General features: G+C 41.9%; 1 protein-coding gene across 1 annotated transcript in view; it reads left to right on the forward strand.

Moving 5' to 3' along the window:
• The window catches only part of LOC108794449 (transmembrane protein 184B-like), a 59,776-nt gene extending 55,738 nt beyond the window's left edge, over positions 1-4,038 (forward strand). Inside the window, exons 3-4 of the mRNA XM_018565487.1 lie at positions 3,230-3,395; positions 4,034-4,038. Coding sequence (XP_018420989.1) covers positions 3,230-3,395; positions 4,034-4,038 — 171 coding nt within the window. The remainder of the gene's footprint in view (positions 1-3,229; positions 3,396-4,033) is intronic.
• The last annotated feature ends 8,658 nt before the right edge of the window (positions 4,039-12,696 follow it).

Consider the following 12,696-nt stretch of genomic DNA (forward strand, 5'->3'; position numbering starts at 1 on the left):
CGCGCCCCGCCCCCCCGCTCTTGCCGCTGTTACAAAAAAAAAAATCAGCCCTGCTACTTGTCCGTAGCAGGGCTAAAACACTGAAAAAACCACTTGCCTGACGCCCGGAACTACATGTCCCGGTCGTCGGGCGATACGAATTCCACACCCCTGTAAATTAAGATTGGGTAACCCCCCGATTCTTTGTCTCACTTGCACTGTATATTTTACCCGTGCTGACTTTTTAGCTCAAATATATTTTAGATGGTGGGGTTTTTTTTGGGATGACGCCCGGAACTACATGTCCCGGTCGTCGGGCGATACGAATTCCACACCCCTGTAAATTAAGATTGGGTAACCCCCCGATTCTTTGTCTCACTTGCACTGTATATTTTACCCGTGCTGACTTTTTAGCTCAAATATATTTTAGATGGTGGGGTTTTTTTTGGGTTTTTTTTTAAAACGGCTACAAGGGCAATGGGAAGTATCTGAAATAGAAACAAAAATCTGGGGAGTATATCCATTTTCAGAAGGGACATTCTTCAAAGTCACAAATGTTTTTAAGAGTAGACCATTGTTGTAACCTAATTATAGTAGATTGAAGAAGAGGGGCATAATTCAGATGATGAAGATCTGAAAAATCTGCAGAAATATAAATTCCCGAGTATTTGAAATATTGATTCTGCCACAAAAAAGGAAAATGTCCTTGCATAAATTCAACTGTTAATGGGAGATTAACATTAAGAGCTACAGTTTAGTGCAGATTAACCTGAAACTTGCTCACTTTTAAATTTATGATAGTCCTCTACTAAAGATGGAAAGCCTAGTCTAGAGTTGGTCAGATATAACAGGAAATCTTCTGCATATAAACCCATCTTATGTTGTTCTTTATACAAAGTAATTCCTTGTATTGATTGATTGGCTCGGATGGCCTCCGCCAAATGCTCCATAGCCAAAACGTATAGGTATGAGGATAAAGGACATCTCTGTCTAGTTACATCATTTATATAATAGAATCAGATAATAGTCCATTAACTCGGACACAGGCAGATGTACAATGACAGAGTGCTTTAACCGTAGACAAAAAAGAAATAGGGATACCAATTTGTAAGAGTGCCAAAGATATAATCCCAGTTGAGACAATCAAACGCCTTTTCGGGAACAATTTGAAAGAAGACAAAATGGTAGTTTATATGATTTCGCATAAGAGTTGGTCTTCATGGTGTTATCTCTGGCCTCTCTATGTGGGACAAATCCCACTTGTTCTCTGTGTATTAAAATAGTAGGTATTTATTAACCCCTTCATGACTGAGCTAGTTTTTAGTTTCTGTTAGGCCTATAACTTGAACATTGGGTCTAATCTTTATTATTCCTACGTAATACTGTAATATGGGCTTCTTGCTATTGGGAAGCAAACCAACAGCTATCTGAGATCAAATTCAAAGTAATTTCAAGAATAGGGGCGATCACTATTTTTAGTTTAACATGACCCTGTCCTTTAATAGAAAATTTGAAAGAAAAGAAACCGGGTTGTATACCTTTGTTCAGAGGCGTAACTAGAACCTTCAGGGCCCCGGGGCAAGAAACCATGAAGGCCCCCCCCCCAAAGCACCGCATGGTTAACAGGAAGGCTGCCGAGGTCCCCAGCAAGTGTGGGACCTCGGGCAGCTGCTTGTTTAAAATGTTAGTGCCGGTGTTCTGTCGAACGCCGACTCAGTATCCGCGCTTACGTACAGACGGGATTACCAAGGAAACCGGCATTTATTTACAAAGTATTCGTTTGTAATTGTTAATTGTGACCGGTAATAATATACCATCCATGGCAGTAAATGATGGGCAGCATATTATTGACGGTCACAATTAACAAAATACTTTGTAAATCCCGGTTTCCTCGATAATACAGGTCTGTGCGCAAGCGCAGATGTCGAGGTCGGCAAATTTGACTACATCAGCGTTCTCGACAGAACACCGGTATCTGCGTTTTTTAGTATTGGGGCATTTTCATGAGTATAAGTACTTGTGAAAATGCCCAGCATTGGCAGTGGTGTATCCCTACTTAAAAATATAATGCATTGCTGGTATTCTGACTCCAATTGTTGTGATAGCGATATATCCCTTGCTGAGACCTCTATGCCTGGCCTGTATAAGCAGATATACTCACTGCAGACAATCCTTGCCAGATAGCTGAACTCACCAATACCGATTCATTCAAAAGGGTGCTTTATTCTGAACATCAAGGTTACAGCAGATGATAGGAACAGCAGATTGAATGGTTTCAGTATTGTGCGGTCAAAAAATGATGCCTTTCCTAGCGTATTATGCAGAGTACATGTGTCCTAGTTACATGTGGCCTGTTAGCTGTGGCCATGACACAGGAAGCACTGACCTCAGGAAGAAGGGTGGGGCTTACATAAAGAGGAAATGTGAGGAAAGGAATACAAGAAAAACAGGTGCAATATCACAAAGGGCACTAGATGGCAGCATGTGAACTAGACATATAAAAACGTCCATAGGAAAATGGATAGGAAAAACAATCTATATAAATTCTATCTACATTAAACTTTTATGCCCCATTGGGGCGGCACAGCTGGGACTTGTAGTCCTACATAGTTGGAGCTATTCTGCATTGCTGTATAATCATCCTACAGCAATGCCGAATACCACCAGCTATGCGGGACTACAAGTCCCAGCAATGCATTATATTAAAAGTGAGCACTATTTCACCAGACACACACACACACACACACACACACACACACACACACACACCACACCACACACACACGTGAAGATATATGCCTAGTGAGAGCAGGGCAGCAAATATTTGCGAAGATAGCTTGCTGGGAGATGAAGAACGAACTCCCTTTGACCCTCGTGTGTGTGACCCCTCCCTCGCCTCCTTACCTTCTTCTCCGTATCATGGCTCTCAGCAGCAGGGGAGGTGGGGGGACATCTACTACCCCCCTGATGGCGGCCTTGCAGGATAGGAGTGGTATGATCTCGGGGGGCCCCCTTCTTCCTCGCTGGGCCCCCCCCCAAGTGGTGGAATGCCAGGGCCCGGTCGCAATTGCGACCCTGGTAGTTCCGCCAGTGCCTTTTGTTGGTTAGTAAATATGAACGTATGGTCTTGTGGCACAGACTACACAATATAGCAACAGGTTGAGCTTTTTTGTGTCATGCAGTAAATGTTTCATTGTTGCCAGGACCTTAATTCTGTGACTTCTTTTCGGTCTTTCATCTTTCTCTTCAGATCTACATGCATCTGCGTTCCCATAGCTGTCCAAATGAACAGCGACATATTGTACGAATTCTCTTTATTGTCCCAATATATGCCTTTGACTCGTGGCTCAGCCTCCTCTTCTTCACCAATGACCAGTATTATGTATATTTTGATACAGTCCGGGACTGCTATGAAGGTAAGTGTGTTGCCAACTAACTTATAATAATAATTGTTTTAAGGTTACGCATTTGTCAGAAATGATAATGGTGATGTTAGCATTGTATGGTGTAAAAAAAACAACACAACAATGCATTGAATATATGGTCATGCGAAAAAGTAAGTACACCCCATGGGCAATTGATGTGGTGTATTCATTTTAATTGTCCAAATGAACAAAAATGCAGATTTGTCACATGGAAAAAGTAAGTAGAATCTGGTGGTATTATTATTATTAAATATATATATTTTTATTTTTTTACTTTCATGGGGGTGTGTATAGCTCATATACAGGTAGATGGCATCTTCACTTGTGGTCTTTAGAATGGCAACCTCCCTGAAATGTCAAACATGAAAAATGTGTGTGAAAGGGACTCAAATTCTTTAACGCAGAGTGTAGTATTTTCTAAATCTCTCAGTTTTAGTTAGGAACAAGGAGATTTCTACCTTTCCCCTAGTCGGGAAACAAGACATTTATACTGCTATAGATGCAAATGCGGGCCTGTTGCCCAGCTCCTACAAATGCTAGCCTTCTCTTTCATACTGGTTCTCTGGCTTCAAAACTCTCCTGGAACAAGTATTCAGGTCAAGATTTTATTATCTGCATGCTTGTTCCAGGTTAGTGGCTGCATATTAAAGCGAGAGGGTCAAAATGACAGGAAGGCATCTAGCATAATAGGCAGAAGGTCAGCAATGGCAAGCTACATAATTCCAATATGCAGCACCCACATCATCCTTGTTTCTAGAGCTAAGAATGAGGAATATGGCATATAAAGCATTGATCTTGAAACGGCCATATGGACCTACTGAGCAATAGGTTGTTTCCAGTGTCCTCTGCTGAAAGCATTGTATCCACACTGGGTTTTTTGTTTTTGGTTTTTTTAGCATGTAATGTTTAATTGAAAAGATAAGACATATACAATATACAGTTACAAATAATTATTTGATTCCCTGCAGATTTTGTAAGTGTGCCCACTTACAAAGAAATGAAAGGTCTATAATTTTTTATCATAGGTGTATTTTAAATGATAGAGACTTAATATTAACCAAAAATCCACATGATACAAGTGTTATAAATTGAGTTGCAGTTCAGTGAGTAAAATAAGTATTTAATCCCCAAGGAAAACATGACTAAACATGACTTAGTACTTGGTGGAGAAACTCTTGTTGGCAAGCACAGAGGTAAGACGTTTCTTGTAGTTGGTTACCAGGTTTGCTCACATCTCAGGAGAGATTTTGGTCCACTCTTCTTTACAGATATTCTCCATAAGGTTTCTTGGCTGTCGCTTGGCAACTTGAAGTTTCCGTTCCCATACATTTTCTATAGAATTAAGGTTTGGAGATTATAGGCCACTCCATGACCTTAAGGTGCTTCTTCTTGACCCACTGCTTTGTTACCTTGGTGACATGTTTTGGGTCATTGTCATGCTGAAAGACCCATCCACAACCCATCTTCAGTGTTGGCTGAGTGAAGGAGGTTCTTATCCAAGATTTTGCAGTACATGGCCCTGTCCAATCTGGCAAAGTCTGCCTGTACCTTTAGCAGAGAAACATTCCCATAGCATAATGTTTCCACCTCCGTTCTTGACTGTGGATGCAGGGGATCAAATTATTTTCCTCCACTGTAAATAAATGAACAGAAGATCATTACAATCCAAATATGATAAAAAGAGAATAATAGTAATCATAGGGCATACATCATGGGAGTAAACATAAGCAGCCATCAACGCATCGAATCAGTAAAATAAACTGTAAACTCAAAAGATTAACTATAGGTAATTATCAAGAAACCAATATTATACAGCAAAGTAGGGACATTTTAACTGCCTCCCATTGTTGTTGCACGAGCAATTGAAGTGACATACACACACAAATTAGTACACAGTCAGTTCAAATCAGTGTGATTCAAAGTGTCATCAGTTGGATTTAAAGTGACAGCAGTGTGATTCACAGTGTCAGCAGTGTGCGTCACAATATCTTCAGTGAGATTTAAATTGTCAGTGCGATTTACGGTGTCTCAGTGGATATCGCAGTGTCATCAGTGCAGATGAGTATCATCGGTGCGATTTAAACTGTCATTGTGATTCAAAGTGTCAGCAGTTGGATTCAAAGTGTCAGCAGTACGATTCACAGTATCGTCAGTGTGATTTACAGTCTCAGTACATATCGCAGTGTCATCAGTGCGATTCACACTGTCAGTGTGATTCAAAGTGTCAGCAGTGTGCGTCACAGTATCATCAGTGAGATTTAAAGTGCCAGTGCGATCCACCATGTCATCCAGAGCCCCCCAAGTATACCCACTAGTGAAGATGTCAAACATTTTTTACAGCAGTGAGGAGGCATTTCATATATTCAGCATGTCTAGTGAGAGTGACAAAGAGGCCTCCCTCTCAGATACTGAATCGGAGTACGAACCTGTGGAGAGCAGCGGTTCAGTATCCTCTGATTCAGAAGAAGAAGCTGTCCCAGCTAAAAGGCCCAGGCGTGATGTCCAACATCCAGCTGACATGCAGTGGCAAGCACCAGTAGTGGGGTGGTCCAACATCAGCCACGAAGAATTAGACCCCAAAGAGCACATACTAGTGTACTACCAGAGGCACTTTGAAAACCCTTGTGGCTACCCACTAATTCTGCAACACCAGTCATACCCCCATCTACTGTCAATCCAGGAAGTGGAAACAGAGAATTTTACTGCAATCCAGTTTTTTTATTTGTTTTTTACTGATGACGTCTTCAGTTTAATTGTCGACCAAACTAACCTTTATTTTTAACAGTTCATTATAAGCAATCCCCATTCCTCCTATGCCAGACCATTTCAGTGGATGCCTTTGACTGTTGCTGAATTCAAAATCTTTCTCGGCCTAACACTGAATATGGGACTCGCCAAAAAAAATGAGCTGAATGCGTACTGGTCTACACACCCAATTCACCACAAGCCCCTGTATTCTGCAATGATGTCCAGGAATAGATCTAAAAAGATAATGAGATTCCTTCATTTTAGCGACCATTCAATTTGCCCTCCCCGACGTGACCCCACATATGATAGGCTCCAAAAAATTAGGCCACTCATCAATTTTTTTTTCCTCCAGATTTTCAGATATTTATACCCCAAAGCAAAATATTTGCATCGATGAATCCCTCATTCATTTCACAGGCAGGCTTATTATAAAACAGTATATCCCCAGCAAACGGGCCAGGTATGGGGTAAAACTGTACAAGCTCTGTGAAAGAGACACCGGATACACATATGACTTCCGTGTGTATGAAGGCAAGGATAGTCATTTGGAGCCCCCTGGATGCCCATCGTACATGGGAATCAGTGGAAGAAAATAGTGTGGGACCTATTGTCACCCCTATCCCACCAGGGATACCACCTCCTATGTGGACAATTTCTACAGCAGCATACCCCTTTTCAAACACCTCTTCCTCCAACAAACCCCAGCCTGTGGTACAGTGCGATCAAATCGTATTGGCTTTCCCCAAACTCTTGTCCGCAAGAAGCTGAAAAGGGGGGAGTCAGCAAGTCTGACAAATGATGAACTTTTGGCCCTCAAATGGAAAGACAAACGGGATGTTTATATGCTTTCATCCATCCACTCTGACACCTCCTGTGGAAATCCAAGGAAGATCTGGCTTGTCCCAAAAACCCATGAGTGTTCACAAATACAATCTCTATATGAGTGGTGTAGATTTCAATGATCAGATGATGCAGCCCTACTTGGCAACTAGAAGATCCATTCACTAGTATAAAAAAGTTTCCATCTACCTTTTTCAATTGGCGATGTATAATGCTTACGTGATTTATAAGTCTGCAGGAAAAGCTGACCTCCAGTATCAAGAGGACATCATTACAGGCAGCCCTGATTTACCAGGAAGACCCTGCTGCTGAAAGTTTTCAGCCTGATACAGTCAGCAGGCTGCACGATAGAAACTTCCCTGATAAAATTCCTTCCACCCCAGAACGTCGGGCACCCCAAAAAAAATGTGTGTGTAGCAAAAACGGAATAAGGAGGGATTCATGTTACTATTGTCCATACTGTCCATCAAAACCTGGCCTCTGCATCAAAGACTGCTACCGCCTCTACCATACCTCACTACATACCTCACTACAATATTAGTGTAGGTATGGTGAAGATGTTTATGTGCTTGACTGGATGCCCGATCTCCTGTGTACCGACTTCCACATTTCTGCCTGCTGCCCTAATACTTTGCCTGCATACCGACCACATCGCTGCATGCTTCCTAGACTGATCCGTGCATGTTTATCAACTACATCTCTGTCTGCCACCTGGATTAATCCTTTGCCTGCATACTCGCAAACCTTTGCCTGCCGCCTGAACTGACCTCAGCCTGCTTACTGACCATGTCTCTGCCTGTTTACTGACCACGTCTCTGCCTGCCGCCTGAACTGACCTCAGCCTGTTTACTGACCTCAGCCTGCTTACTGACCACGTCTCTGCCTGCCGCCTGAACTGACCTCAGCCTGCTTACTGATCACGTCTTGGCCTGCCGCCTGGACCGACTCATTGCCCACATACTGACTACGTCTCTGCCTGCCACCTGAACTGACCTAGGGCTGTTTGTCGACCACATTTCTTCCTGCTGCTTGTAGGGACCCATCTGCATGTCCAACTGACAATGTTCCAGTCATCCTATGAAGACAGCTGCACTTCTGGAATCACAGGTACTAATTTGTTTAACTCTTGTCCAGCTTCCTGTACTTGCTGGCCACTGAACATAGCATTGTTTTTAATTCCTGTGGTTAGCCAAGTACCATAACGCCTGCTTGGGTTGGGGGAATGGGGTCATACCATTCCCCCAAAGTACTCCTTACCAAATACCATGGAGCACTTTGAAAGCCTCATGGTGCTCCATGGTATATACACTCCCAGGCTGTGAAAAAGTCTCACAGGTGTGGTATCCCCATACCCGGGAGGAGTAGCAGAATGTGTTTTGGGGTGTAATTCTGAGTATGCACATGCTGTGTGTTAGTATTGGCTTATTCATTTGCAAATTTGTAAAAAAATAAATGTAAATTTTTTTCTTCATTTTCCAAAAACGTGGCAAAAAAATTAAATCTTCCTAGCACTCACCATGTCTTCTTTCCAAAATGGGGTCATTTTGAGGGTGTTTCCTTTGTGCTGGCACTATAGGGCCTCCAAAAATGTAACAGGCAGACAGGGAATCGGATGATTAATTTATGCCCCATGAAAGCCTCATGGTGCTCCTTGGATGTTTGGCCCCTCTACGCAGCTAGGCTGTAAAAAAAAGTCTTGTGTGGTATCTCCATATTCGGGAGGAGTAGTAGAATGTGTTTTGGGGTGTAAATCTTTGTATAAGAAATACCTTATTAACTGACAACTTTGTGTACACAAAATACATTTACATTTTCTTCATTTTTTAAAAATGTGGCAAATAATGAAATCTTCAAAACACTCATCATGCCACGTATTAAATACCTTGGGGTGTCTACTTTCCAAAATGGGGTCATTTTGTGGGTGTTTCCTTTGTCCTGGCACTACAGGGCCTCCAAAAATGTAACAGGTAGCCAGGGAATCAGATGATTGATTTATTCCATTGAAAGCCTCATGGTTCTCCTTGGATGTTTGGCCCCTCTATGCGGCTAGGCTGTAAAAAAGTCTCACATGTGTGATATCTCCATATTCGGAAGGAGTAGCAGAATGTGTTTTAGGATATAAATATAGCTATGCCTGTGCTTTGTATAGGAAATATCTTACTGACAACTTTGTGTTTAAAAAAAAATTCTTATTTTCTAAAAACTTGTGCAAAAAATTGACATCTTTTAAAACACCCACAATGCATCTTATCAAATACCTTTGGGTATCTGCTTTCCAAAATGGGGTCATTTTGTGGGTGTTTCTACTGTTGTGGTATTTTAGGGCCTCAAGAAATGTGATAGGCAGTCAGGGCAGCGGAGTTGTTACATTTCAAATATATATGCCATTGTTTTGTAGCTTTGTAGACTGTACAACTGTAACACATTCTAATTAATTTACACTTATTTGGATTTTTTTACCAAAGAAATGTAGCACAATACATTTTGGCCTAAATGTATGAAGAAAGATTATTTATTTGCACTGTTTCATTAACATATAAGGAAAACAGTTTTTTTTTCTAAATTTTCGGTATTGTTTCCCTAATATAGTAAAACAATAAAAATCCCAGTGGTGATTAAATACCACACAGAAAGCTCTATCTGTCTCAAAAAAATAGTATAAAATTAATTTCAGTACAGTGTTGCATGACGGAATGAATGTCAGTCAAAGTACCGCAGCGCTGAATACTGAAAAATGGCCTGGCCAGGAAGGGGGTCTAAACACCTGGTCTTCAAGTGGTTAAAACAAGTGGGAAGAGTAGCACACCATTGATATGAATCATAGAAATGTTCAAAGCACATCTGATTTGTCTGGGGAGCCAGTGAGTTTCCCCTGATGGTACCAGGAAGAGTGTTGAAATAGGGTCATCAGATCTCTCAGTTGACTTAGAGATAGTTCAGAAGTAAGATAAGATGTCCAAGTATCAAAGAACCGTTGGCTCCGGGACTGATTACATTTAGTATCCAGCTTATCCAGTAGCATCAGGCGAAACCATATGTTTCAAAGTTCTGAAAGTGGGGGTGGATCTGACCAGATCCAGTGAGACAGAATGACTTTCTTGGCTGTCAACAAACAGAGGTGTTCTCATCGGCAAATATAAGAGGAGGTATGGCATGAAACAAGCAGAGGGCCGGGAATAGAGTTTTTGATCTACCAAAGTGAGAGTTCATGTAATCTAAAACATCTTGCCAATAAGTTTGTGTAGAAGGGCAGGACCAAAATAAGTGGGATGCAGCTGGTAGGGGGAGTGACACTTAGGGCAGGATGTTGGCTAATTAGAGGAGGGGGTCTTAGATGGAATATTAAAAGAGTGATATCCCCTATGTATGAATTTAAATTGAAGTTCTTGCCAGGATTCACCAATGATAGCTTTCCTATGCTGGCTCCAGCCTCTTTCAATGAGAGATGGGTTCTTCTGGAGTGGCAATAAGGAGATCAGTACCAAAACATATATGTTAAATGGGCTGAAGATGTAGAATTAGTTATGTTTTATATAGGCAGTTTGCAATCAGGGGACGATAGCAGATGATGGATAGGTGAGTGTATGAGTTCCTGCCAAGGTTGAGTGAGATTGTTGGATAACATTATGTATCTGAACATTTTGGAAAGTATATGTGAGGTGAGTATATGATGGCTTTCCCGAAGTACTTTAAAATCTTTACAGTAACCTTGTTGAGTGAAGAAATCCTTAAAGGAGAACTATGGGGTCAGTGTTTTTCCCCATCGTTCTCCTTAGGGTAACGGGAGGACACAAACTAGCGTCCTCCCGTTACCCTAAGATCAGTATACTGCGAGCTGCAGCTCGCGGTATACTGAGACACCACAGCCGGAGCGGATCCCAACACAGACGTCGAGATCCGCCCAGCTGCGTGAGTGACAGCTGGCTCTGCCTATCTAGAGGCAGAGCCAGCTGTACACTCCCCCGTCCGTTCCGCCAGTCAGCGCTGACAGATCGGAGCGGGGAGAGGGTAATCCCGCCCCTCCCCCTGTCACGGCAGAGAGCCGTGACAGGATCGAGAGGTGAGCGAACCCGGTATGTGTTCGCTCACCTCCCGATCTACTGAGCCGACCTGTGACAGTCTCATTGTCACAGGTCGGCTAGAACTATGAGGTGAGTGGAAATAACTCATCTCATAGTTCTCCTTTAAGTGTACAAATACCTTTAGCATGCCAGATACAGAAGATCAAAGAATCGGCACCAGCAGGAAAAACTGGGTAAGATATGATGAGCATATGAGGAGATATCACAGTAGATGGGCCGAACATTTTCCTAACCTTGCTCCACTCTAAGATAGTGTCCCTGAAAAATATATTACACTTGAGGTGAGGAGGTAGAAGACGCAATGGGGTGTGTAACATGCCTTGTAATGACTACAGGGAGACTAAATGTTGCTCAAGAAAGGCATTGGTGAAAAAGGAGGTATTGTGCATGCATCACAAATGTTGCAAAAGAGACTGGCTAAGATTGGCTCCAAACAATTGTACAGGCTGTTGTAATTTACGAAAGGCAATTCTAGGTTTCTTCTCCCTCTTATAAATTTAATAAATGCCTTGTGTAAAAAAGTAAAATGTCCTTGTGTTTGATTAATAGTGGAATGGTCTGCATTGGGTATAAGAGTCTATTAAATGACACCTGCCTAATAAAGAGAGGGGTAAATCTCTCCATGATTGTAGTTCTGAATAATTTTATAGATGACCGGGGTATAATTTAGGGAGTATAGATCCGTCGCTAAACAGGGGATTATTATGCCTAGATAGGTGAGAGAATGTTGCTTTATGTGGATAAGAGGGTAAGCTTGGGAAAGGGCCGAGGATAAATGATCATTAACCAGTGGTAACAATTCACTCTCTTCCAAATTGAGCCAGAGACGTACCCATATAGGTTTATATGCTGTAAAATATGGGATAGTTGAGTTACTGGTTCAGACAGAAGCAGTATTATGTCATCTGCATATAGTGCTATTTTTCATCAAAGGGCCCGGAGCAGAAACCATGAAACAATGAGGAAGCGGCTAAGGAGCAAGCAAGGGGTTAAGTAATAGTGGGGAGAGAGGACAACCCTATCGAGTACATTTTGGGCTGTAGGGGTTGAGTACAATGTAGAGAGAAACCATAAATACACCAGAAAAAACAAAACGTTGCATCACCATATTGAGCCAAGACCAATTAACATTGTCAAAAGCCTTCTCTGCGTCCAACGCCAATAACGCCTTAGGACGCAAAGTCCCAGACAAGCGTGTATGCTCCAGTGCAGTACTCATTTTTCGGACATTAACGATAGCAGAACGTCCATCAACAAATCTAGTCTGATTAGGAGAAATGAGTGTCGGAAGCACAGCGGCCAGTCTTGTTAGCTACCATTTGGGATAGCAGTTTGGCATCCTGATTTAACAGCGAGTTTGGACGTTAAGACCTGGGGAGTAGGGGATCTTTGCCTTTTTTTTTGGTAACAATGTAATATATGCAGCATGAAAGGTGGGAGGATATTGTTGCTGGTGCAAAACATTATTAAACAGGGCAACTAAGGTAGGAATTACATCATCCAATAAATCTTATAGAATTCATTAGATAAACCATGAGGTCCCGGGTCTTTAGAACAAGGAGAATTTTTACTTGGGTAGTAATGTCTCTCATTGAGCAGGTGTATTATAAACTAGTGCATCA

The sequence above is a fragment of the Nanorana parkeri genome, unplaced genomic scaffold (assembly GCF_000935625.1).
Source record: "Nanorana parkeri isolate BGI_ZX_2015 unplaced genomic scaffold, ASM93562v1 scaffold852, whole genome shotgun sequence".
NCBI classification, from domain to species: Eukaryota; Metazoa; Chordata; class Amphibia; order Anura; family Dicroglossidae; genus Nanorana; species Nanorana parkeri.